The sequence below is a fragment of the Myotis myotis genome, unplaced genomic scaffold (genome assembly GCF_014108235.1).
Source record: "Myotis myotis isolate mMyoMyo1 unplaced genomic scaffold, mMyoMyo1.p scaffold_m19_p_8, whole genome shotgun sequence".
Lineage (NCBI taxonomy): Eukaryota > Metazoa > Chordata > Mammalia > Chiroptera > Vespertilionidae > Myotis > Myotis myotis.
In genome coordinates, this window is record NW_023416390.1 from 37,082,757 (window position 1) to 37,107,976 (window position 25,220).

A 25,220-nucleotide genomic window follows, 5' to 3' on the forward strand; every position below is an offset into this window, starting at 1 on the left:
TCAAGGCAGCAGGAAGGTTGATGTTGGTCAGAGTTCTCCCTTTGGGTTGCAGATGGCTGTGTGCTCACCTGACTTTCCACTGTAAGGTGTTGGGGAGAGAGAGCTCTGGTGTCTTCCTTTTAATTCTCTACAGTCCCATTAAGGGTTTGGGATTCAGCCTAAGAATTTCTTTGCGGGGGGAGGGGGGATATTCAGATCATAGCACTCACCTACTTCCAGAATAGATTGTGCTGGGCACGTCACTGCCCTACCAGAATCCATTTCCCAGCCTCCATTGCAGTTAGATGTGTCTAGGTGTCGAAGTTACCGCCAATGAAATGTGAGAAGTGGCATGTGCTCCTTCAAGTAGCAAACTGAATGCTGTCCCTATTCCCTGCCCTGCCCTCCTTGCAACCCAGCCTTGACCATGAAGGTAATGGTGGGGCCCTTTAGGAGCAGACACCACTTGGAAGGAATCTGGGGTCCTGTGACCCCATGGGCATGGCTGTCTGCCCCTGGACAATTACATAAGAAATAAAACTTTTTTTCTAAGCCACTGGATATGGTTGGGTTTCTTGCTTAGAGTAGCTTAGCCTTCTCCTAAAGCTCTGGTTCTCAACTGGGCACTTTTTTTTTTCTTATTAATCCTCACCTGAGGATATTTTTTCCATTGATTTTTTTTAAAAAATATATTTTATTGATTTTTTACAGAGAGGAAGGGAGAGAGATAGTCAGAAACATCGATGAGAGAGAAACATCGATCAGCCGCCTCCCGCACATCTCCTACTGGGGATGTGCCCGCAACCCAGGCACATGCCCCTGACCGGAATCGAACCTAGGACCCTTCAGTCCATAGGCCGACGCTCTATCCACTGAGCCAAACCGGTCCCGGCTCCATTGATTTTTTTAGAGAGTGTGTAAGGTGGGTAGAGGATGCCGCTAAACAGCCTACAAGACACAGGACAGCCCCACAGCAGAGTATCAGGCATATGTTAAGTGTCATAGTGTTAAGATTGAGCAACCCTGCTCCAGAGTATAGAGCAATGAGAAGAAAGTAAGGGAGTCGGCTCTAATTTGGCAGCTTCTAACAAACTGCTACCTGGGAAGAGTTATTTTCAGTATCTGATATATGAAGGGCACAATATGTGAGTTATTCTCTATAATAATAATAATAATAATAATATTTGTAGATGAGAACAACAAATAGCCAAAAAATATGTAAAAATATGTTTAGCCTCACTTAAAATCAAAGAAATACAAATTAAAACACTGAGGTGGATTTTTGATTATCTCTTTTTCTATCATGTTAGCAAAGATAAAGCCTGATGAAATCTAAGGTTAACAAAAGTGTGGAAATATCCTTAGTGGAGTGTCAGTTCGTTTAAAAGTATCAGCACTTAGAAAATACAGTACTCTAGCCTGGCCGGTTTGGCTCAGTGGATAGAGCGTCGGCCTGCGGATTGAAGGGTCCCAGGTTCGATTCCGGCCAAGGGCACATGCCTGGGTTGCAGGCTTGGTCCCCAGTGGGGGGCATACAGGAGGCAGCCAATCAATGATTCCCCCCCACCATTGATTTTTCTATCTCTCTCTCCTTCTCCCTTCCTCTCTGAAATCAATAAATTTATACATTAAAAAAAAGAAAATACAATACTCTGAGCCCTGGCCACTGTTGCTCAGTTGGTTGAACATCATTCCATGCACTGGGTTTCGGGCTTGATCCCCAGTAGGGTGTGTGCAGGAGGCAGCTGATCGATGTTTCTCTCACATTAATATTTCTCTCTTTCTAAAAATCAATACAAATATAAGAAAACCTATGCATGGCCTGGAAGTGTGGCCCAGGGGTTGAGGGTCGACCTATGAACCAGGAGGTCAAGGTTGGATTCCTGGTCAAGGTACATGCCTGGGGTGTGGGCTCAATCCCCAGTAGGGAGTGTACAGGAGGCAGCCCATTAATGATTCTCTCTCATCATTGATGTTTCTAACTCTCCCTCTCCTTTCCTCTCTGAAATGAATAAAAATCTATTTAAAATATAAACAGAAACCCTGCCCATGAGTAAAGCAGCGTTATTCTTAATTGACAAAACTTGGAAGCAACCCAGATGTTCTTCAATAGGTGAATGGATAAACTGTGGTACATACAGAAAATGAAATATTTGGCTATTAAGAAGAAAGAATCTATAAAGCCAGGAAAGGACATGGAGGAAACAAACTTAAATGCATATTACTAAGTGAAAGAAGCTAACCTGAAAGGTTACATACTGTATAATTCCAAATATATGATACTCTGGAAAAGGCAAAACTATAGAGATAGTAGACAGATCAGGGGTTGTGGGGGGAGGAGGGATGAATAGGCAGAGCATGGAATTTTTAGGGCAGAGAAACTTCCGTATGATACTGTAATGGTGGGTACTTAACAAAATTGTACAACAAAGTGAACCTTAATGTAAACTATGGACTTTAGTTAATAATAATGTATCAATATTGTTTAATTAATCCTAATAATGAACCATGCCAATACAAAATGTTTATATTGGGGAAAACCCTGTTCATGTTTCTGTGGAAGGGTTGGCTATACAGGAACTCTATTCTAAAATTTTCTGTGAGCCCAAAACTACTCTAAAAAAATAAAGCCCATTAATTAAAAAAAACACACGTAGTCACTTAAAACAATAAAAAAATATGGGTAGTATTTAGTTATGTATGCATGTGCGTGGGCGTCTTCTCATCAAGCATTAAATGGGGCCAAACTGCTACCATGTGGATTCAAAGGTGAACAAGATAATCCCAGTCCTGTACCTTCCAGAGGTGGGAAAATTCCTTTATAAGTTCCTGGATAGTTTGAATTTTTAAAATGAAAGTAAAGTTGGCAAAAACGTTTCAATTTTTTAAAATTTCGGGTTTAGGTGTTGATGTAAGAAACATGAATTTTTGTGAGTTTATTTGAGCCAAAATGTCCACAATTGCTGGGAAGCAAAATCTCAACGGATTGAGAAAATGCTCCAGAGAATGACAGTTTTGCACCTTATGTTATATATTACAATGAAAAGAGGAGACAAAAGTGGGTCACAGGAAATCCATTGGTAATAGATTAGGGAGGCAAGAGAAAGCAAAGCAGGAGAAACCTCTGGGATTGGATAAAAAGTAAAATGACTGACATAAACATTTTTTAAATAGGTGGGTGCAGGATAGTCAACAATTAACTCAATAAGGAGAGGATTTGTGGTCTTGCTCTGTTGCAGTACCTATGTCTTGAGGGGTCCGGAAAAGGGAAATCACTTTGACATTCCAAACGTAGGTTATCCTAGATGCAAAAAGACCACAGGCTTACGGTGAAAACTTACCTTTGTCAGGGAAGAGTCTAGCCTAGGACATGACTACCCACCGTAAACTGATTTTAGTTAAAAGTTTTAATCTCAGACCATCCTTTCTGGTTATGTTAGGTCTCCGAGTTTGTAAGGCCAGCATGCAGGTCTTCCCTGAGCTTTTCAGATTTAGTATGTGGCCCCTTTTCGTCCACATAGAGAAGGGGGTACTTTTTTATTTTTTTAACTTTTGAAAGGGATAGATTATGAGAAACATCATTGGGCTGGCTGTCTCCTATATGGCCCCCCTGGGGATGAGCCCTAAACCCTGGCAAGTGTCCTGAGGTGGAATCAACTGGTGAGCTCTTAGCGCATGGGAGGATGTTCAACCAACTGAGCCACACTGCTGCGAGGGGGCTGGGGGTACATCTTTATGCATGCATTTTCCATAAGAAAACTCATTGATTAGGGCTACCTGAAACCCAAGGGAGGAGGATGGGGGTGTGCGGCTCCGGGACCTGGCTCCTTCCATCCAGAGACCAGTGGTCCCTCCCGCACGCGGGGGTCGCGCAGAGCCCCTCGCCTCCATCCCCGTGGAGAGCCTCGGGCGGCTAGCGTTTCCCTGACACCCAACGACACGTGCTGACGCCGTGACCCCCCGTTTTGCAGCGCGCATCCGGTGCACTCCGGGGGGACCCTCTCGCCCGCTGCACCATGTTCTTCACTCCTCCCAGGCTTCCGCCAGACCTGACCCCGCCAAAAGGGCGACCCGGGGATTAGGAGCCTCCCCTCCCGCAACGCTCCTATGGGGAACGCCCTCGGCCCCCGACCTCGCTTCCCCCGAGGTGGTGCAAGCACCCCGTCGGCCGGAAGCCAGGGGGCGGACCCCGCTGGCGGCCGCCCCGCCTGCTGACCAATCCTCACGCGCAGCTCATTAATAGTGAACGCGCCGGCCCCGCCCTCTACTTCTCGCGGCTCCGCCTGCCTGCGCAGAGCCAGAGCGCGGCCGCGGACGAAGATGGCGACTGCCATGTACTTGGAGCACTACCTGGACAGTAAGCGCCCTCCCCCCCCATGTCCCCCGGGCCGTCGCCCGTGCAGGGCCCGCTCCGCCATTTTCCCCCGCACGCTAACATCCGCGTGCGGATCCCAGGCTCGTGGGGTCTGGGGGACGGCCCAGCGGCGGCGGAGGCGGACGCGGAACGGGCGGGTACAAGGGTGGGAAGCGCGCGGGGGGTGCGGCGCCGGGTCCACCGACACTGCCGCGCCAATTCTAGGTGCGTCACGGCGGGGCGGGGCCAGTGTGCGGTTCCACCCCTCGGCTGGGCCCCGCTCTCCTGGTAGGCCACGCCCCCATCGCCACGCCCCATATAAACCACGCCCAGCCAAGTCCCAGCCTCCCCGAGTAGGCCCCGCCCTCCACAGTGTTGTCTTGGTCTTGGGCCTTGCGCTTACTTGATTAGGGCCTGCCTCCCACCACTCAGGCCCAAGGTGGTGGTGAGCTCCAACCCCCTTGAATGCTGAGCCGTGCCTGCGGGTCTCCGGGCCTGGGGTCCACGGAGTCGCTTCCGGGCACCGAGCCTCAGCTTGTGCATCTGGAAGATGGGAGGCGATGCTGGCCTGGAGGGTCTCCCAGAGTGTCTGCCTTTTCCCCGGGGTACTTCCGGGACTGATTATGTGTTCCGGGCTGACGTCCATGAGGCTCCTCCAGCAGGCATCCTATCTACCTGTAGCTCAGGGTGGACCCTCCTGACCACTCCTGACCAGATGGTTATTCCCGCATTTCACGGAGGCCGAGTAGCTTGTCAAGGTCACATACATATTGGGAGTGTCTGGCTCTGGCGGAGCATGGGGCACCTTGCTGCACTGGGGATATTCATGGTCACTCGGTCTGGGCGCCCCACCTGGGGCTGCTGAGTAGGAGTGAGCCCCTGCTCTGAAGGAGACAGTGGGGATCAGCTCTCCCCAAGGAGGGGTTACCCAATCCTGGTCATTTGTTCTCTCCTGGCCCATCCTGAGCACAGGTCAGGTGGGAGAGCACTGGAGGGGAGCCCGCCCTTCATTGTCACTAGAGAGGTCTGCACTCAGGTGCCTGCTTGGGAGCACTGGGGCTTGCCCTTTCTGTCCCACCACCTGTCCAGTGGCCCCTATGGGAGGGTCTGAGGAGCCTGAACATGAAGGCTGGGAAAGGAGGCACCTACTTGCTTCTTTCTTTGTTTTGTTAATCCTCACCCGAGGATACTTTTTTTCATTGATTTTTAGGGAGAGAGACAGAGACACAGAAACAGCGATGTGAGAGACACATTGATTGGTTGCCTCCTGCACATGCCCCAACCAGGGCTGGGGATTGAGCCTGCAACCAAGGTATGTGCCCTTGACTGGAATTGAACCTGGGACCCGCAGGCAGACACTCTATCCACTGATCCAAACTGGCTAGGGCACCTGCTTTTTTAAAATTTTTAAAAGATATATTTTATTGATTTTTTTTACAGAGAGGAAGGGAGAGGGATAGAGAGTTAGAAACATCAGTGAGAGAGAAACATGAATCAGCTGCCTCCTGCACACCTCCTACTGGGGATGTGCCTGCAACCAAGGTACATGCCCTTGACCGGAATTGAACCTGGGACCCTTCAGTCTGTAGGCCAATGCTCTATCCACTGAGCCAAACTGGTTAGGGCGACCTGCTTGCTTCTTGAGCATGTCCTTTGTTCCAGGAAAGCAGACATGATCCCTGTTTTCCTGGAACTTACTATCAAATGGGCAGACAGATTATTTTTAAAGTGTATAGAAAATTAAAAGTCATGAAGGAGCTCATAAGTCTTGAGAGCAGGGAGTGACCTGTCCTGCAGAATCCTGGGTAGTAGGACAGAGCAGGGAGGTCTGAGAAGGCTGTGTGGGGAGTTTTCATGGCTCTCTGGGGGAGCTGAGGAGCACTGGGCTTTAAGCAGCAGCTTCTAAAGATTAGATTGAGCTCTTAAATGATCACTGGCACATGGGGAGAGTGGAGGGTGGCCAAGACTGGACAGAGGAGTCCAGTCAGGGCCTGTTGTGGCTGTGCAGGTGTGTGGGGACGTTTGCCTGACCTGTAAGGATGGCAGCACTAACAGGTTAGCAGCGTTGCGTGGGATTCTCCACCTGTGAGGTTCAGCATGGCCTGTTTAACCTTAAGTGAGTAAACGAGTGAAATTAGTTCAGTCCCTCGGGGTACTCGCCCATTTCACATGCTCCGTAGCCCAGTGTGGCCAGTGCCCACATTTTTGGACAGCTTAGAGAATGCTTTCATCCTTGGATAAAAAGTTCTACCAATAGTACTGGTTTGCACTACCCAGTGCAGATTTCAGAGTAAGGTGGGGAAAGATCAAAGAGGACCCCAGGGTTGGACTGGGTGGCTGTGGTGGGGTAATCTAGACTGGAGGGTCTGGGTATCTTAATCCTTTTCCTCTTCAAACCCTAGCAGAAAGAGAAGACAAAGTGGGCTTATTATCTGTCGACTTCAGGGTTAAAGCCCAGCAGGTAGATTTGTGTGCCTCTCCTGAGAAGTCCATGTCCTTGTGTTTCAGGTATCGAGAACCTTCCTTGTGAACTTCAGAGGAACTTCCAGCTGATGCGTGAGCTGGACCAGAGGACAGAAGGTGGGCTCAGGCCTTCAGTACATCTGGGGAGAGGAGGCACCAGGATCCTGGGGTGGCACTGGGTGACCAGCCTATGCAGTGGGGTTGTGTGGCCTAGCCCTAGGCTATGTCTTCGGATGGTGTCTAGATAGAGTTGCTGATACTTTAAACTAAACTTAGTTCCTTGGATTCTTTTTTTAAAAAATTTTTTTAAATATACTTTATTGAGTTTTTACAGAGAGGAAGGGAGAGGGATAGTTAGAAACATCGATAAGCGAGAAACATCGATCAGCTGCCTCCTGCACGCCCCCTACTGGGGATGTGCCCGCAGCCAAGGTACATGCCCTTGACTGGAATCGAAGCCGGGACCCTTGAGTCCGCAGGCCGACACTCTATCCACTGAGCCAAACCGGTTAGGGCTCCTTGGATTCTTACACCTCTTCAAATCAGATCTGTAAGGATCATCCTTTCTGTACCGTCAAAATATCTGTTACATTTTCTTTCTTTTTTTAAAAAAAATATATTTTATTGTGGTTTTTCACTAAGATACAGCATCCTGACTAGCAAATACAGAAACTTCTTTTATTATGAAATACAGATTTGCATTCAGAAATAACCATAAACATTTACAATGTGTCACCCGGTGAAACTGTCTCCAGGTAAGGTGGAGCTTCTGGCTCCTGGGGACCTGTGTGACCCCCCTCTGGGGCCACCACCCTGAGTCCCACCTGCAACAGGTGTTTTCCCACCTCTAAACTGGAGTTAAGAGTTATGTCTGTCCCACCTGGATGTTTATGAGCCACACAGCGTGTCCTTTGTCCCTTTTCTCGCTCATGGTCACCTTCTGTGGATTAATCGGTGGTGTTCTGTGTAGCAGCAGCTGGTTCTTTTTGTTGCTGGAGCACAGCTATTTGTCTGTTTGAGTGAGGACTGGACATTTGGGTTGTTTCTTGTTTCCTGAAGTTATGAATGTTTTCCCATGTGTATTCTGGCATCTAAATCTTTTATTTTTAAATATATTTTATTGATTTTTTACAGAGAGGAAGGGAGAGGGATAGAGAGCTAGAAACATCGATGAGAGAGAAACATCGATCAGCTGCCTCCTGCACACCCCCCACTGGGGATGTGCCCACAACCAAAGCACATGCCCTTGACCAGAATCGAACCTGGGTCCCTTCAGTCCGCATGCCGATGCTCTATCCACTGAGCCAAACAAGCCAGGGCAGGCATCTAAATCTTTAGGGTGGGTACCTAAGAGTAGTATGCCAGGTCTTAGGTAAGGTGAGCACACACTTCATTGTTCAGATAGGGACTTTTACGACTCAGAACAGGCATGATGCATGCTCCTGGGACAGCAGTCATATGCAGAACTGTCCTGGGCACCTTGCCCTGGCCGGAGCCTCTGCTCAGCTCCGAGATGCCACACTGTCTGTAGACACACTGCCTTAGACACGTTGCCTGTGGAGTGCTGTGCCCCCGTGTCCCCACCTACAGTGCTTCGGGGTGCTTGTCAGTCACTTGCCGACACTTGGTGTTGTCAGGCTTCATTGTTGCCCGTCTGGTGAGCCTGTTCTGGCATCTCAAGCAGGGACTAGCTTTCAGCCATTTCTCTACCAGATAAGAAAGCGGAGATTGACATCCTGGCTGCAGAGTACATCTCCACAGTGAAGACTCTGTCCCCAGAGCAGCGGGTAGAGCATCTGCAGAAGATCCAGAGTGCCTACAGCAAGTGCAAGGAGTATAGCGACGACAAGGTGCAGCTGGCCATGCAAACCTATGAGATGGTGAGAGGCGAGGGGGTGGAATGGGGGATGGGGGCCAGGGGGGTGGGGATGAGCTGCTCAGGACCCCAAGGCCAGGGACAGCTGGGGGCTGGGGACAGTTCAGGCTCTGGCAGAGTGATGCTTCCAGAGGAGTACAAATGGGGGGTGTCATTCATCCCAGACCATGACTGTGTCTTGTTTCCTCTGCTCTTTTGCTTATTTACTTAGCTGGGAAAGTAGTCCATTGTTATATATAGATTTTTTAATCAATGTTTTGGTCATCTTTAGGAACAGTTCTAGAATTTGTGTCCTGTTTCCTCTCAAGTAAGCTTCACTAAGAGCTCACGTGGTACCTGGAGTCCTTTTTCCATGAGGCACATGTCGTGTGGCAGATCTCTGTCATCCCTGCAGGCCGTCACCTGACGAATGCCCTTCCCCACCTCCCCAATCAAGCAACAGTGATTTCTTAAAAACCTGAAGTAACTTGTGTTTGAGAAAGAATACTCTAGAAGGAGACTTTAATGCTTGTATTTGGGATTTTGATGCCCCAAGTGCTGCATCTTTGGAGTACGCGGCCTGCTTTCTGAAATGTTAACTTTGATCACTTGTCATTGAGTCAGATTTGTACTATGATGCAAAATGAACTTAAGATTATAATTCATTTTCACACGTGGAAGGTACTGTCACTCTTCCCTGGTGGGTGTGACTTCAGGGTGGGAACAGGCTCGGTCAGCTCATCTTGCTGCCCTGCTTGCAATGCCTTCTCTCCCTTCCAGCTCATCCAAAGCCAAAGCACTGGAGGAATTTTGTTTTCCTTTTTTTTGTGTTTTTTTTTGTTACTCTGTTTAAGAGCCTAATGTTCTTCAGGTTTGTTTGGGGTTTTTTTTGTTGTTTTTTTTTTAAAAATATATTTTATTGATTTTTTACAGAGAGGAAGGGAGAGAGATAGTTAGAAACATCGATGAGAGAGAAACATCGATCAGCTGCCTCCTGCACATCTCCTACTGGGGATGTGCCCGCAACCCAGGTACATGCCCTTGACCGGAATCGAACCTGGGACCTTTCAGTCCGCAAGCCGACGCTCTATCCACTGAGCCAAACCGGTTTCGGCTGTTCTTCGGGGTTTTTAAGTTAGGACTCGATCTCAAACATCCTCACCCCTAGTCCATTGTGTTTCACAGCTCTCTCTGTCATATTGCCGACTCATGGTATTTCCTGAGCAGGATTTAGTTGGTTGAGATGTCAAAAAGGACCCTCTTACACGCTTTGACATGGTGGCCTCACCTTAGCAGAACGTTGTCAATGGAAGGCTCAGGTAGAGGCTTAGTGCGGAGTGGTTGGCTGGTGCTGGGCTATGATTCCGGGCTGTTTGCTTTCATGTTAAATGTGACTTGATCTTCTGTGCAGGTGGATAAACACATTCGGAGGCTTGATGCAGACCTGGCACGCTTTGAAGCAGACCTGAAAGACAAGCTGGAGGGTAGCGACTTTGAGAGCTCTGGAGGACGAGGGTTAAAAAGCAAGTCTATCCATTTTTCTTTATTCTGTTACTTTTAACTATGGAGTTTTGAAGAATTGTCTGATAAATATGTTAGGAACCTGTCAGTAAATATCATATTTGGGTAAACCTTGTCCTGCTTTAATGAATTCTGTGACAGTAATTGAATCTTCATTGTCTTTCAGAAGGTCGAAGCCAGAAAGAAAAGAGAAGTTCCCGGGGGCGAGGCAGAAGGACCTCAGAAGAAGACACTCCAAAGAAAAAGAAGCATAAAGGAGGGTGAGGCCTTTTTTCTTTTCTATTTTTCCCCAAAGCACACCATTAGTATTTGCTAGATCTAAATACCAGTGACAGCCACCCTTGAGAAAGTGCTTACCATGCCCAGCATGGCTATAGTTCTGTGGACTTTTCGTGTGTCAGTCTGTCAGTCCCTTAAGCAGCCAAGGTGAGCAGCGTGGTAGGCAGTGATTCCCAGGGAGTGCACCTGCCCCTGCCTGGTGGCCCATGTGCAAGAGCATCAGGCTGGATACACAGCCCCTTCTCTGAGCGTATGCCTGCCTCTCGAGTGACGTAACAGTGTGTATTCACAGTTGGGGCTAAGCCACTGTTTAGTAGCTGCCTATGTATCAGTTGATCATTTCATATATAAATATATTTTGTATATATTCATTATTGTGATTGCATTTATTAAACACACATGTCATTTAACTTGACCTTGAAGATGCTTCATTTAAAGCCTCCCACCTGGTGCCCTCCCCTGTACTGTAGTGTTGCTTCTCAGAAGTATTTGGACTAAAGAGAATCTGGTAAAATGCCAGCTGGCTTCTGTGGATTTGATTCTGGCAGTTATGGGGAGAGGTCTGAAGAGTTAGATCTTGAAAGAAAAAGGAAAATTTTTGGTTATTAAACCTGGTGTTTAAACTTTCATCTTTTAAAAACACCCGATGCCAGCCTTTGTATTGTAAAGCACTACAGGGATGCAGAACACGACACAGAGCAAATGTAGTGTAATGAGTTGCTGTGAGAGGCGTGTCCTTTGACATGCCTGTCGGGACCATAACCTCCTCACTCTGCCCCAAACCAACATAACCCACATATATATATAGTATGTGCCCTACTTGTTCTTTGTAGTTTTTTCCCCCACGAGTACACTCCTGGTCACTAAACTTTGAGATGGACTTGATTAAGGAACTAGAGGCCCTATACATGAGATTAGCCTTCGCAGCCGCGGTGGTTACATTGATCCCACGGCTACAGCCCCGGCTTTGTCCTGAAGGTTGTTGTGCTGTTTGGCCGTTCAGTTGATTTGCACATTACGCTTTTATTATTATAGATAATTTACATACAGTAAGATGTTCTCATTTTAAGTATACAGTTTGATTTTTTTTTAAATTATGAGAATTATTTGGGCTTTTTGTATCTTTTTGAGCCAGTTTTGGTAATGTGTCTACAAAGATTTGTTGTTTCTTGTAAGTTGTCAGACTTACTGACATCAGGTTGTTTATAATATTGTGATTCTTCTGATGTAGGATTTGTGTAGATGACTGCTCTTTCAGACCTGACAGTGGTAATTTATGTCTTCTCTCATTTTGTCTTGATTGAGAACTAGCTTTTGGTTTCATTGATCCCTACCCCCCCCTCCTGTTTTCTTTTGTATTTAGAGAGAGTAGAAAGGAGGGAGGGAGGGAGAGAAGGAGGGAGAGAAAGAGAGAGAGAGAGAAACATGGATGTGAGAGTGGCACATCAATTGGTTGCCTCCTGCATGCTCCCTGACTTTGGGGCTGGGGATTAAACCTGGAACCCAGGTATGTGCCCTTGACCAGGAATCTAACCCGAGACCCATCAGTGTGCGGGCTGATACTCGAACCGCTGAGCAACACTGGCCATGGCACCCCTCTGTTTTCTATTGCATTTATTTCTGCTCTTATTATTTCCTTCCTACTAAGCTACTTAAATTTACTTTGCTTTTTAAAAAATATATATTTTTATTGATTTCAGAGAGGAAGGGAGAGGAAGAGAGTGAGAGAAACATCAGTGATGAGAGGGAACCATTGATTGGCTGCCTCCTGCATGTTGGACTGAGCCTTCAACCCAGGCATGTGCCCCTGACCAGAATCGAACCTGGGACCCTTTGGTCCACAGGCTGACACTCGATCCACTGAGCCAAATCGGCCATGGCTTTCCTTTACTTTTTCTAGCTTTTTAAGATAGAAGTAGCTTAGATCTTTGATTTTTATATCTTTCTTTTCTAACAAGTATTTAAAGCTGTAAGTTTTCTTCTAATTTCGGTTTTAGCTACATCTCACAAATTTTGATATATATATTTTTTAATTCCATTAAAAATATTTAAAATTTTCCTTGGTGGTTTTTCTTTGACCCATAGCTTATGTGTGAGTAGATTTCTAAGTTTCCAAGTAATTTGGGGTTTTCCATATAACTTTCTGATTTCAATTTTTATTTTTGTTATGATCAGAGAACATTCTATAATTGAAATCTTCTACAGTTGATTAAGACTTGTGTTATGGGTTATGGTTTGTCTTGCTGAACATTCCATATCCACTTGAAAAGAATATGTATTTTACTGTCGTTGGGTGGAGTGTTCTATAAATGTGAATTCAATGGCTAGGTTAATAGTGTTGTTCAGTTTTTTGTATTCTTACTGGTGTTCTGTTTAGTTTATGAACTATTGAGAGAGGATTGTTGAAATCTCCAACTCTAATTATGGATTTATCTGTTTCTCCTTTCTGGTCTGTCAGTTTTTGCTTCATGTATTTTGAAGCTCTGTTATTTGGTTCTACATGAGCATTTAGTTTTTTTTTTTTTTAAGTAATTGACTTCTTTATCATTATGAAATTTATTTGTTTATTCCTTGTAATGTTCTTTGTTTTGAAGTCTGCTCTGTCTGATATTACTACAGCCCCTCCCACTGTCTGATGGTGAGTTTTTGATGGTGTATGTTTCCTTTTTCATCCTTTTACTTCCATCATGTGTATGTTTTCGTATTTAGAGTGGGTTTCTTGAAGGCAGCGAGTAGTTGCATCTTGCTTTTTCATCTAATCTGATAATCTCCGCCTTTTTGTGCAATATTTAGATTGTTCAGATGTTGTTGTTTTTTTAACAGACGTTTAATATAAGAACCTACACACATATTCTTCCTTCCTGCTCCTGTTCTTGGTGTTATTGTCAGAATTTTTACTTCTACATGTGACAAGCCTCACAATATATCAGTGTTATTATTTCAGGTCAAACCATTGATTATCGCCGAGACCGGTTTGGCCCAGTGGATAGAGCGTTGGCTTGCGGACTGAGGGGTCCCGGGTTCGATTCTGGTCAAGGGCATGTACCTGGGTTGCGGGCACCTCCCCGGTGGGAGATGTGCAGGAGGCGGCTGATCGATGTTTCTCTCTCATCCATGTCTCTGACTCTTTATCTCTCTCCCTTCCTCTCTGTAAAAAATCAATAAAATATATTAAAAAAAAAAAAAGGTAGTAAGAAAAAACAAAACAAAAACAAAAACCATTGATTATCTTAAATAGATTTTATTTATTTATTTATTTTTTCCAAAATATATTTTACTGATTTTTGCCGAAACCGGTTTGGCTCGGTGGATAGAGCGTCGGCCTGCGGACTGAAAGGTCCCAGGTTCGATTCCGGTCAAGGGCATGTACTTGGGTTGCGGGCACATCCCCAGTGGGAGATATGCAGGGGGCAGCTGATGGATCTTTCATCGATGTTTCTAGCTCTCTATCTCTCTCCCTTCCTCTCTGTAGAAAATCAATAAAATATATTAAAAAAAAGGTCACCTTTATATAAAACATATATATATATATATATATATATATATATGTATATATTTTATTGATTTTTTACAGAGAAGAAGGGAGAGAGAGAGTTAAAAACATTGATGAGAGAGAAACATCGATCAGCTGCCTCCTGCACATCTCCTACTGGGGATGTGCCCGCAACCCAGGTACATGCCCTTGACCGGAATCGAACCTGGGACCTTTCAGTCCGCAGGCCGACGCTCTATCCACCGAGCCAAACCGGTTTCGGCGATTATCTTAAATAGATTTTAATCCATTGTATGCCATAAGCGTCCTTTTTAGGGGACTCCAATTACATGTATGTTATTTAGCTTGACATTTTCCCACAGATGACGGAGGCTCTGCTTATTTTCTTACCTGTGTTTTTCTTTCTGTGCTCAGTTTAGACAATTTCTATTTCTTTGTCTTCAAGTTCTTTTCTCTTGGTATCTAATTGAATATTAGTCTCCTTTAGTGAATCATTCATTTAATATATTTTCTTCTCAAGAAGTTCTATTTGTTTCTTTTTTATTTTCATTTAGTTATTTTTAAAAATATATATATCTTTATTGATTTCAGAGAGGAGGGGAGAGGGAGAGAGAGATAGAAACATCAATGATGAGAGGGAACCATCGATTGGCTGCCTCCTGCACACTCCACACTGGGGATCAAGCCCGCAACCCGGGCATGTGCTCTGATGGAATCAAACCGTGACCTCCGGGTTCATAGGTTGATGCTCAGCCACTGAGCCATGCTGGCTGGGCTATTAGTTATTTTTAAAATGTTTTTATTGCTTTTTAGAGAGAGAGGAAAGAAGAGGGAGAGAGAAATAGAAACATCGATGAGAGAGAAATAGGGACTGGATGCCCCCTGGTGGGAATGGAGCCCACATCACGGGCATGTGCCCTGACTGGGATCTCTTGGTTCATGGGTCGGTGCTCAACCACTGAGCCATACTGGTTAGGCTGTTTCCTTGCCTGGCCGTGCTGTCTCTGGCAAGGCAGGAGCTGTGTGTGGACTGGGGACAGTTCCTCCTGTAGCCCCCAGCCCCAAAGCTTGGATGAGTAGCCACCCCTGCTGGAGGGCTGCTTGCAGTGTTTGGGAGGGGGCCCTGTCACTACCTGAGGAGGGATGTCCCCTATGTCCACGGGAATTAGCTTGGAGGACAGTTCTGGTGTCCAGTCAGGCCAGAGCGAGCACCTCAGGCAGTGGGGTTGCCTGGTCTGCTCGAGGGACAGGCTTGGCAACTTCCTGTGTGCTTCCCTCCAGGGGTAGTGTGAGCACCCACCACCCTGGAGCCCCCTCTGGTGAGACTGGAGAGGGGGTGGCTCAGGACCAATCCCCAGGTCTGATTGCTGGCGAGGTGGTGACCTTGCCAGGTGGTGCCCTAAGTCCCTCCAGCTTCTCTTGCTGCCACCCACATCTGGCCGGTGCCCTTGAACACAGAGTGACAGGTGAGGGTCAGGGAGCAGCTGAAACATAGTCTGCAGAAGTGTGGAGAGTGCCACAGAGAGAGAGTGTGCCGAGTACGTGTGGTTATTCAGGGTGAGCACCTGGGAGACAGGACAGAGCCAGCAGGTGGGTGAGACAGTGTCATGGGCCATGGTGACAAACCTAGGTTTCAGTGTAGCAAGGAGCCAGTGTCGTAGCCTGAAGACTGCTGTGACTGTTGCCTGAAGCAGTGTTAAAGCACATGGATGGGGCAGGTTCTTGTGACATTTATGATTTTCAGATCTAAAGAAAAAATCCTGTCTATTCCCAGAGACAGAGTAGAGGGAGGAGACTCAGATGTGCCTGGAGCCTGCATGGGTGGCACTCATGCTGGGGGTGGGCAGCACATACGGGGCATCATGTGGCACGCTGGGGGCATTATGGAGCTTGGTATGTGACCACAAAGGCACAAAACCTTCCTAGACCGGAACAGGTAAGGGGGGGTTCCCTTTGGGAAGCAGACTTCTCACGTCACCCATGTCATGATGTCAGTTGTCCTGGCCTGCCACTTGCTCAGCTTCCCCTCTGCCCTGTTGCCCTGTGAATTAGTGTACATAGCACGTGTGTGTTCAGTGAACATGTGTGTCCTCTCTCTGGGGGCAGGTCTCTGTACTGATGGGAATGTACTGTCTGTGTAACTTGCAGCTTGCAGCTTTATTTAAAAAATACTGAAACACATTAAGAGTAAATGCCCTAGTCCCATGGTCGGCAAACCGCGGCTCACGAGCCACATGCGGCTCTTTGGCCCCTTGAGTGTGGCTCTTCCACAAAATACCACGTGCAGGTGCGCACGTACAGTGCGATTGAAACTTCATGGCTCATGCGCAGAAGTCGGTATTTTGTGGAAGAACGACACTCAAGGGGCCAAAGAGCCGCATGTGGCTTGTGAGCCGCGGTTTGCCGACCACTGCCCTAGTCCCTTCCCTGTAACAGGTGGACGTCTGTCCCATCACCCGCTGCAGAGCTGTGGGATTGGAGGGAGGTGTGGGCACGGTGGTATCCTGGCTGGGCCATGGGTTAGACACCCTGAGGGGAACTGAGGGGGAGTGGCAACAGGCCTGCCTCCCAGGTGGGTGGGGAGGGCGGCTGTGGTCAGAAGTATCCCTGCTGATGGGTGGGCAGAGGGGGACTCCTGAGATTTAGATCTTGGAGGGTGAAGGGGAGCTGGTGGGCTTCATGGGTTTTGGGGTGAGGAAGATACGTGGGGATGTGAGTGGGAACTCACAAGCCATTGTCATGGGAGGGATGGAGAGAGAACTGGTGGGGGCAGGCCTCCCGGGGTGGAGGTGAGCCCTGGGTCGACCCGGGGTGGAGGTGAGTCCTGGGAGCAGGTCCTATCCAGGTGGAGGGACTAAGGCAGGATGGCTTCATGTGCCCAAGTGGGCTGGACCCCGAAGCCAGAATGTGAATGCGCCTTTGCCCCCACTACCAGTCAGGTATCACAGGGGCAATGTGGTCCCATCTAACTGCTGCTCAACACTGTTGTGTCCATGTAGGTCGGAGTTCACTGACACTATCCTGTCTGTGCATCCCTCTGATGTGCTGGACATGCCCGTGGACCCCAACGAGCCCACCTACTGCCTCTGCCACCAGGTGTCCTACGGGGAGATGATTGGCTGTGACAATCCAGATGTGAGTGTTGGGCATGCTGCAGTGGGTTCTGCTGCAAGATGTGGGGCCTTGAGATGGGAAGCCGGACACTGCGGCATCCCCCTGTGGGACCATGGGCAGGGTCCTGTACCAGGTGGGCTGGGGTGAGGAGGGGTGAGGGGATGGTGGGTGGGATGGGGAGGTGACAGACTCTCTGTTTCTGGCACACAGCAAGTTACATGCTCACTGCAGCTCTCCCCCTCTCCCCTGCTGCCTTGCAGTGTCCGATCGAGTGGTTTCACTTTGCCTGTGTAGACCTGACCACGAAGCCCAAAGGAAAATGGTCAGTATGCTGCTCTATCTCCTTCCCGAGAATGAGGTGGGGGTGGCTGGGCCTAGTAACCTTCCCTGCTCTGGCCCCCTGTGCTCTGGGTGTGGGTTTGGGGATCTGGCTGTGTCACACACTGGTCCTGTGTCCCTGGCCAAGTTGATGAGGGTCATTTGCTGCCCACCTCACCTGGGGCATCTTCTATTATATTTGCAAAACACCTACATTTCTGTTGCTCTATGTAATGGCCATTCTGACTCTTTCGAGTGAGGTAGAGATAGTCCTAAATAAAATGAGAAATGAGGGGTTCTTTTCTGCTGGGGAAGCTTTCAGAGAAGATGAGGAACACAGTATTAAACGGATGGGACCAGGCAGGCGGGTGCTATGCCTGGTCAGGGACTTACATGCTCTGGACTGAGCCCCTCCTGTTCTTCATCCTGGTATTCAGTTGTGGAGATGTCACCCTCCCTGGTTGTGTATGACACATTGCTGTATCAGACGGGAACTAGATGCCCTGAGGACAGTCTGCCTTATCCTGGGTCCTCGGTGGATGACAGCAGGGCCGGGTGCAGTGCTCAGTGTCTCAGCCTGTGCGGTCTTGTCCCGGCAGGGGCTCCCTGGGCACCGGGATGCACCAGCAAGTCTGAGATGTGATGCAGCAGCCCTGACAGTGCCCTTTAGCGGGGGTGATGGGAATGTGATGGGACTGTGGTCAGGGCCGTGGCTGATCAGGGTGACCCTTTGGGCTTGAGGAGGCCAACCCATGGGGCAGGCTTGGCCAGTGATGATGGGGAGCTCCTGAGCTGATGGAAGGGGCATGAGGCAGGAGGGGTTTGATTAGAGTTTGATTCTGGACATGCTGTATTTGAGTTGTTTGTGGAGCTCCTGGTGGAAGTTTCCTACCAGGCCTTGGAAAACAGTTTTGCCTCTGGGAGAACAGGCAGAGCCTGAGGCATGTTGGGGACCCAACCCAGCTATCCTCCTCCTGATTTCTTTGGGGCCTTTTTATTTTTATATATTTTTATTGATTTCAGAGAGGAATGGAGAGGGAGAAAGAGAGATAGAAACATCAATGATGAGAGAAAATCATTGATTGGCTGCCTCCTGCATGCCCCTCCTACTGGGAATTGAGCCCATAACCTGGGCTTGTGCCCTGACCGGGAATCGAACCAGGACCTCCTGGTTCATAAGTCAATGTTCAACCACTGAGCCACGCTGGCTGTACATCTTTGTGGTCTTTTTAGAGATCACTGAGTGTGCAGGCTTCTTGGTTGGTGAGATGTGAGCTGATAGCTGTGCTTGTGCTGTGTGTGCCGTGTGTGAGCATGATGCTGGGCGCTGCTTCTTCAGGGCTCAGCTAGGGCATGGGCAGTTGGCAGCCAGGGGCAGGGTTAGGGTCAGGGGGCAGGCAGGGCAAGGGGCCAGAGGGTAGGGTAGGGTCAGGGGGCGGGCAGGGCCAGGGGCAGGGGTAGGGTTGGGGCAGGCTCTGTACTAGGGCAGGGGCCAGAGGGCAGGGACAGGGGCAAGAGCAGGAACCGAGGCTTCCTCAGGGCCCATTCACTAGAGTAGACCTGGCCTGGTTGAGCTCAGCTACATGGTAATCAGCTGCCTTCTCATAGGGGGCTCAGGAGGGCTGAGGTGGACAGCAGTTTGGACTGTCCCTTGTGTCCCTGTGTGCTGCCATGGTCTAGGAGTGACTGAGAAAGTGCTCTGTGTTTGAGACTCTGGAACTTGCTTGCGCAGGGTCACCTGACCACAGTCTGCAGGATGGGCTGGGAGCCTGTGGCCTGCCTGGTCGGCGTGCACGTCATCCTGCACCCACACTAGGCCACCAGCTCGACAGCAGGTGTTGTCTCTGTTTTGGTCAAGAGGAACGCTCATGTCTGAAAGCAGTTTTGCTGATTGATTTGTATCTATTTGAAAACAGCCAGGCTAGATAGAGCGACTTGCTTAGATTTTTCCTGGTGGGAGAGCTGTGCACTGTGTTTGTGGGTCTCTATTCTGGTTCTGGTGCTGTTTTACCGAGAGTCAGGGTCTGGGCCTCCTGAGTGCTGGCAGAAATCTGCAAAGGGCTAACACTGTCTCTCTCATCACAGGTTCTGTCCTCGGTGTGTCCAGGAGAGGAGGAAGAAGAAGTAAGGAAGAGCTGACACGGGGCCAGAAGAGCAAGTTGATACACTCCTTTATTCACGTTGCAATATTTTACCTTCATCTTAAAGCTACCTTGTTGTGAATGATATTTAATAATTCAGTGGCCAGTTGTAATTCTGGATATTTCCTAAAATCAACAAGAACCCACCTGAGCCCTGTTTGCACAGAGGAGGGATCTTATGGGGACTTGCCACAGTGACTTTGTTCTCATGACTTTTTGTACAGACCCAGCACTGAGCACAGCAGCCCCACGAGCCCGAATGACTCCGTGGATGTATGCGTGCAGTGTGCTGGGTGCGGTGGGACGTGCCAGCTGGGAGCAGATACTGCCATCGCTTTGCAGCTAGAGGTGTGAGCCTTATGTGGTCTGCAGTTTCCTGGGCTTCCCCTGAGAGCCCACACCACTGTATGCACATTGGCCACGCTGAGTGCACGGGTGTGTAGTCTGGTGGGCGTTGCCGGAAGGCGCCCTCGCGACTCGTGCACTCGGAGCTGGCAGCTGCACAGGAAGGGCTGCGCTCTCCCAGAAGGGGCTCTGCTGGCTGTGCACTGCCTTTTAGTCTGGACTCCCTGCGGTCTCACTGTCTGGAGTAAACGGCTCTGGATTGGCAGATGGGCCGTAGGTTACCACGACCAGCACCAATGAGAAGCAGCATAACAGGCTGGCAGATGTTCCATTTCTCTGGGAATTCCGGATGTTTTTACTGTGAAGATGAAATTATTGTAATCGCATGAAGTCTGTTTGTGAAGTGAATCCAGTCTACTAAGAGCCGATTTTGAACCTGTTTCTGTTACACACTGGGTCAGCACTTTGTCTCCCAGAGGACTACAATTATGTGATTTGTGAATTTCTTGTGCCACAATAGCAGTTCTGGAATGAAGCTAGGAAACTAGAGTGTACTTTCTGTTTAATCAGCATTCACCAAACTGATTTTGAACCGTCTCTTTGGTACTAGTTGGGGACATCGCATACATTTGGTATGTTGAGATCCACTTGTGATGGTACCTAGAGTGGGGCTTCTGGGAGTGTCCTGGACTCTCCAAGACCCACCCTGCGTGATTCAGACAAGTCAGGGTTCCTTTTACCAGGAAAAAAAAAGACCCAAGAGATAGAATCAAGGTGTGAAATGCCCAGCTTCAGAAGAATCTCGTTCTCTTTGTGAAGAGTGTCCTCTGGAGTGGTCCACCTGCTTCCTTCCAATGGCCGCCTGTACCACATCCTCTCCTAGCTTCCAGTGTTTCACCACGGAGAGGACATAGAGCAGAGGAACTGGTGAAGCTGCGTCCTAGACCAGCCCCTCCCTGCAAATGAGTTAATATGTGGCAGTTGGGAGCAGATATCAGCGGGCAGCTGGGGTCCAGCTGGAATCTGTGGCCCTTAGTGGGTCTTACCCTGCATGGAACGTGTCCAGACTGCTGTCCTTTCTAGAGCTACCTGAGGGAGCAGGACTTGCTTCCAAATGACTGCAGGCGGGCCACTTCCGCTTGTGTGCCCCTTCCAGTCTCGGGCTGGTGGTTAGGGTAGGGGTCAGCAGCTGCCACAGCCTGTCCCTGGTAGGTTCCAGGCCTGATGCACTGTCTCAGAACCGATGTCTTCTTGCTGCTCAGGAAGAAGTTGGGGGCGCACCTGTAACTCAGCTGCGTTGGAACAAGAAGCCCGCTTGTATTTCGCAACTTAGTTTTACATTGCAGGTGTTTAAAGATTGTGAGGAATCGGTTGTGGAAATTTTTTTTCTTCATTCTTTTACCAGTTTTTGTGGAGAGGATAGGTAAGTACATTAAGTTTGTGATGATTCTTTGGAAACGAATTTAATATTTGCACTTCATCTTTGAACACACTCACTTGCCACTGGAACATAGTGTGTTTGTGGATGCAGGTTAATGGCTGGCTAGTTTCAGTTGTCACCTGGTTTCCTGAGGCCATGCTCATTTCCTGAGAATGAGACCAACTTCTGTCTTAAGCTTTTGTTTAAAGTTCGATGTCATTCTGCCTGTCACTGTGCAGCATCCCATGTGTCGGCTTTTTGTAAGTTTCTGTGCTTACCTGTTTCTAGTGTTTACTTTTGCCAGTTACAGTAATATCACCAAAAAATATGCAGACAGCTTTGAAAAAAATGGAAATCATGAGCATGATAGGAAGGTCCCCTGGGATGTTTGGAGAATGCCTGAACGCCATTCCTGACCATTAATACCATCGGAGTCAGAAAGACAAAAGAGTGGCTTTTTGGTTGAGAAAGAATGTCGGGCCACCTGGCTGGCTCTGGCCCTGGACGGCTGGAGCACCACAGTGATTTGCTCCCCACAGCTTGGCTGCCCTCGTCCTGGGGGTGATTCAGGCTGGAACTCTGTCTGTGCCTGCCAGGTCCCATGTCTGATCCTGAGGACAGCTGTGGAGCCAACCCCATCCCTCAGGTTGCAGGACCTGGGCTGGGCCCAGCAGGTGAGGGTGCGGCCTCCATGGCTGGGGTTTACTGGTAAGTGAAGAAGTATCTTGTTCAGAGGAGAAGCAGAACCATTTTTCTTATTCTCAGTGCTATGTTTTCACCTACCATTTGAGAAACCTTGTTCTCCAACAGGACACATCTACACTAACAAAAAGTTTTTTAAGCTGAGCTCTGCATCTCTGGCTGTGCTAATGGAGCTGTTGGCTGGGCTGAGGCCTGAGTGACTATCCCCACATGCAGGCTGGGCCCCAGGCAGGTGGACGTGAGACTGGACTAGCCAGGGCCCTGGAAGCTGGGTGTAGAGCCATGTGTGTGGTGGGATGCATGGGGACACCGGCCAGCTGTGTGTCAGTGCTGTTCCAGGGAGCCACACTGTACTTGCCTCCTGCCCTGTCCCTGGCAGCCCTTGGCAGAGGCTGCTTCAAGCAATAACTGTCCACATGCCACAGCCAAGGCCTGCCCCATCACAGGATTCGGACACTTCGCATGGGCATTTGAGTTAAGGTTTTCCTCCATTTTTAGCGAACAGCGATGAGTTGTCATTACCTGTGCTGAGAGGCATTTAAGATGGGAAGTCTAAGAAATGTTCTCATTCAGGAGACAGTCCTATGAAGTTTCTTCCTTCGTATGTGTTTTGTGGTGTTCACTTTTACCACATTCATCCAAAAAGATGATGCAGCTTTAACATGAATGTTACATTTTATTTTCAAGGAATTATTACCTATATTCCCTTTGTAAAGGAAATATAATATTGTAAATCTTTTTATTAAATAATGTAAAGATGTATATCTGTATTTTTTGATCATGTTATAGATTATGGATATATTGTTTAATAAATAAAGTATTTTTTTGAACAAACATTAGAGAATGCATCATTTTGGGAAATGATAAAACTTCAGCATTGTGTCCAGAGGTGGTGAGTATATCCTATGTTGAATTTTTTTTTTTTTTTTAATATATTTTATTGATTTTTTACAGAGAGGAAGGGAGAGAGATAGAGAGCCAGAAACATCGATGAGAGAGAAACACCGATCAGCCGCCTCCCGCACACCTCCCACTAGGGATATGCCCGCAACCCAGGCACATGCCCCCGACCGGAACCGAACCCGGGACCCCTCAGTCCGCAGGCCGACGCTCTATCCACTGAGCCAAACCGGTTTCGGCCTATGTTGAATTTTGAAGGAGATGTGAGGTGAACTGGAGAGAGTTGTTTGCTGGCCATGGGCTTGAGTAAGACCCTGGCCTCACCGTGTTACTGACCAGCTCTGGCCCCAGCTGTGTTGGAGCGTCAGAAGTTGGTTCCCAGGCTTACAAGAAAGAAGTGTGTGGATGAGAGTGCCATGAGTTGCTGTATGGAGATTTAAAAGTGCTTTGTCTGGAACAGGTTTGCCATCAAGACCTGCAGGGTGTCAAGATCCCTTTGAGGACTAACTAATTCTTAGGACATTCCTTGAGAGTTAATGGCCGACGTCCAGAAACCCAACGTGGTCACCATGATGGAGGGGCACAGCCTCACTTTCCAGATGAAAATCATTCACAGACCTGGAGTGTACCACAGGCTGTCCGCCTCTGAGCACTCCAAGGGCACTTGTAGCCATTTCTTTGGGTGGCTCCCTGGGAAAAGGAAACACCAGCCCCTTGGGGATGGGGCTGGTCATCCGCACTAGTTCTGAACTGTCACCAGTCCCCAGAGGTCCCAGATGCTGGTCTAAAAAGAGTGGGGCCTACGGCTGTCGTGGCAAGTCACGTTTGAGTGGTTGTCGCCCCAGGGCCCACCCATGTCACTGAAACAGACCTGACAGCTGGCAGGATTCCCACAGTAACTGACCTGGGAAGCAAGGGCCATTAAGGCAGGAAGGGCCAGGTAGAAGTTTCTGGGTTGGCCTGTCCTCTTCCTGCCAAGACAGTGGTGCAGAGGCAAACACATTCCTGGCAGGAAGGTGCAGTGGGATGTACTCACCCCCCAATTTACCTGTGGGAATACAGTTTACGAAGACATAGGTGATGACTCCACTGCAGCATTGTTGCCAAGACACATCCGCGCACTCTTGGCACCGGGCATGTGGCCAGTGGTCTGGCGAGGACCTGGCTATCCTTGGCAAAGCCATCAGTGCAACTCTGGAATCAGGATTACATGAACTCTTGCTGTCTGTCGTCTGGTCACAGACCCTCATCCTTGGGACATAGAAGAGTATCCCTCCCGTGGGCATCACTGACCACACAGGGAACTGGAGATGCCTCAGTAGGACCCCTGGGAGCCAGAGGGTGGGAGAGAACCCTATTCCGCACCAGGACTGTATTGTCAGGAAAGCAGGAGCCACGTGTGACTGACGGTTTAATTCAGGGTACTGGAGGGCTCAGGGAACAGTAACTGCAGGAAGCAGCTCTACCGCTAATCCGGGGCGGCCAAGGGAGGAGGCGTCAGGGAGGCGGCTGATGAGGACTCTGCTCTGAGCGGGGCTGGCCTCACAACTGATGGGGAAGTGAGTGCCCTTGGGCGGGAGTCAGCCACCCGGGGAGTGGGTGCTACCAGGCTGGTGGAGCAGGAGCTTAGGCGGGGGGTGTCCGTGGATCTGGGACTCGGACGTCTGGGGTGAGGGCGGCACCCCTGAGGCCATGGGGTGAGGATGGGAACTGGCACGGGTGCCGCTGGGGTGAGGGCCGTTGCTGGGATGACAGGAGCGTCCACCAAGCTGCGGCCCCGTCTCCGAGCTGCGGTGGGCGGCGTGTAGCTAGCAGGGCCCACGGAGAGCTGCGGGCGGCGGCCGGCAGGGCAGGTGGGACCCGGAGGGGCTGGAGGAGGCTGCGGTCCCGCTGTGGCCTCTCGCAGCCCGGCCCGGCCCCCGCCCCTCTGCGGTCCCCTCCCTCGAGTCCCAGGCCAGGGCCTCTGTCCGAGAAAATGTTCCCGCTGCTTGGCGGGCAGCTTTGGGAACCAGCTCGGGCTCTGCCCGCCCTTTGGCCGGAGCGGGCCAGGGCTCGGGCTCCTGGAGAGTCCCCTGAGGGCCCGCAGTAGGAGGGGGGAGTGGGCAGTTTCCCTGGGGGGCCCTTCCGGCGGACGGCGGGGGGGCCGGCCTCGGGGAGGGGGTGGGCGTGTGCCGAGACCCCGCCGGGCAGTGCGGGACGCGGGTCGAGACTGGCGGTCCCCGCAGTGACGGGTGTGGGCAGCGCCGCGCGCCTGGTCGCCAGGGGCCACCCTCGCCCTGGGGGAGGGACTTATGGGAGAGGCGGGGCTTGGAGGCGGGGCTTGAGGGGGCGGGGCG

At 49.4% G+C, this 25,220-nt stretch overlaps 1 protein-coding gene across 4 annotated transcripts; it reads left to right on the forward strand.

Moving 5' to 3' along the window:
* Positions 1-4,227: 4,227 nt before the first annotated feature.
* Positions 4,228-22,820, forward strand: ING5 (inhibitor of growth family member 5). Of its 4 annotated transcripts, none has more exons than XM_036319904.1 (8): positions 4,228-4,336; positions 6,842-6,913; positions 8,510-8,676; positions 10,063-10,174; positions 10,339-10,432; positions 16,944-17,191; positions 17,319-17,380; positions 19,462-22,820. In XM_036319904.1, exons 1-8 carry the CDS (start codon positions 4,300-4,302, stop codon positions 19,513-19,515), a joined length of 846 nt encoding a protein of 281 aa, XP_036175797.1. In that variant the 5' UTR covers positions 4,228-4,299; the 3' UTR covers positions 19,516-22,820. The 4 variants fall into 4 exon arrangements, with proteins under 4 accessions (XP_036175797.1, XP_036175799.1, XP_036175798.1 ...); XM_036319906.1 differs by having other exon boundaries at positions 16,944-17,079; positions 17,269-17,380; XM_036319905.1 differs by having other exon boundaries at positions 16,944-17,079.
* Positions 22,821-25,220: the final 2,400 nt, after the last annotated feature.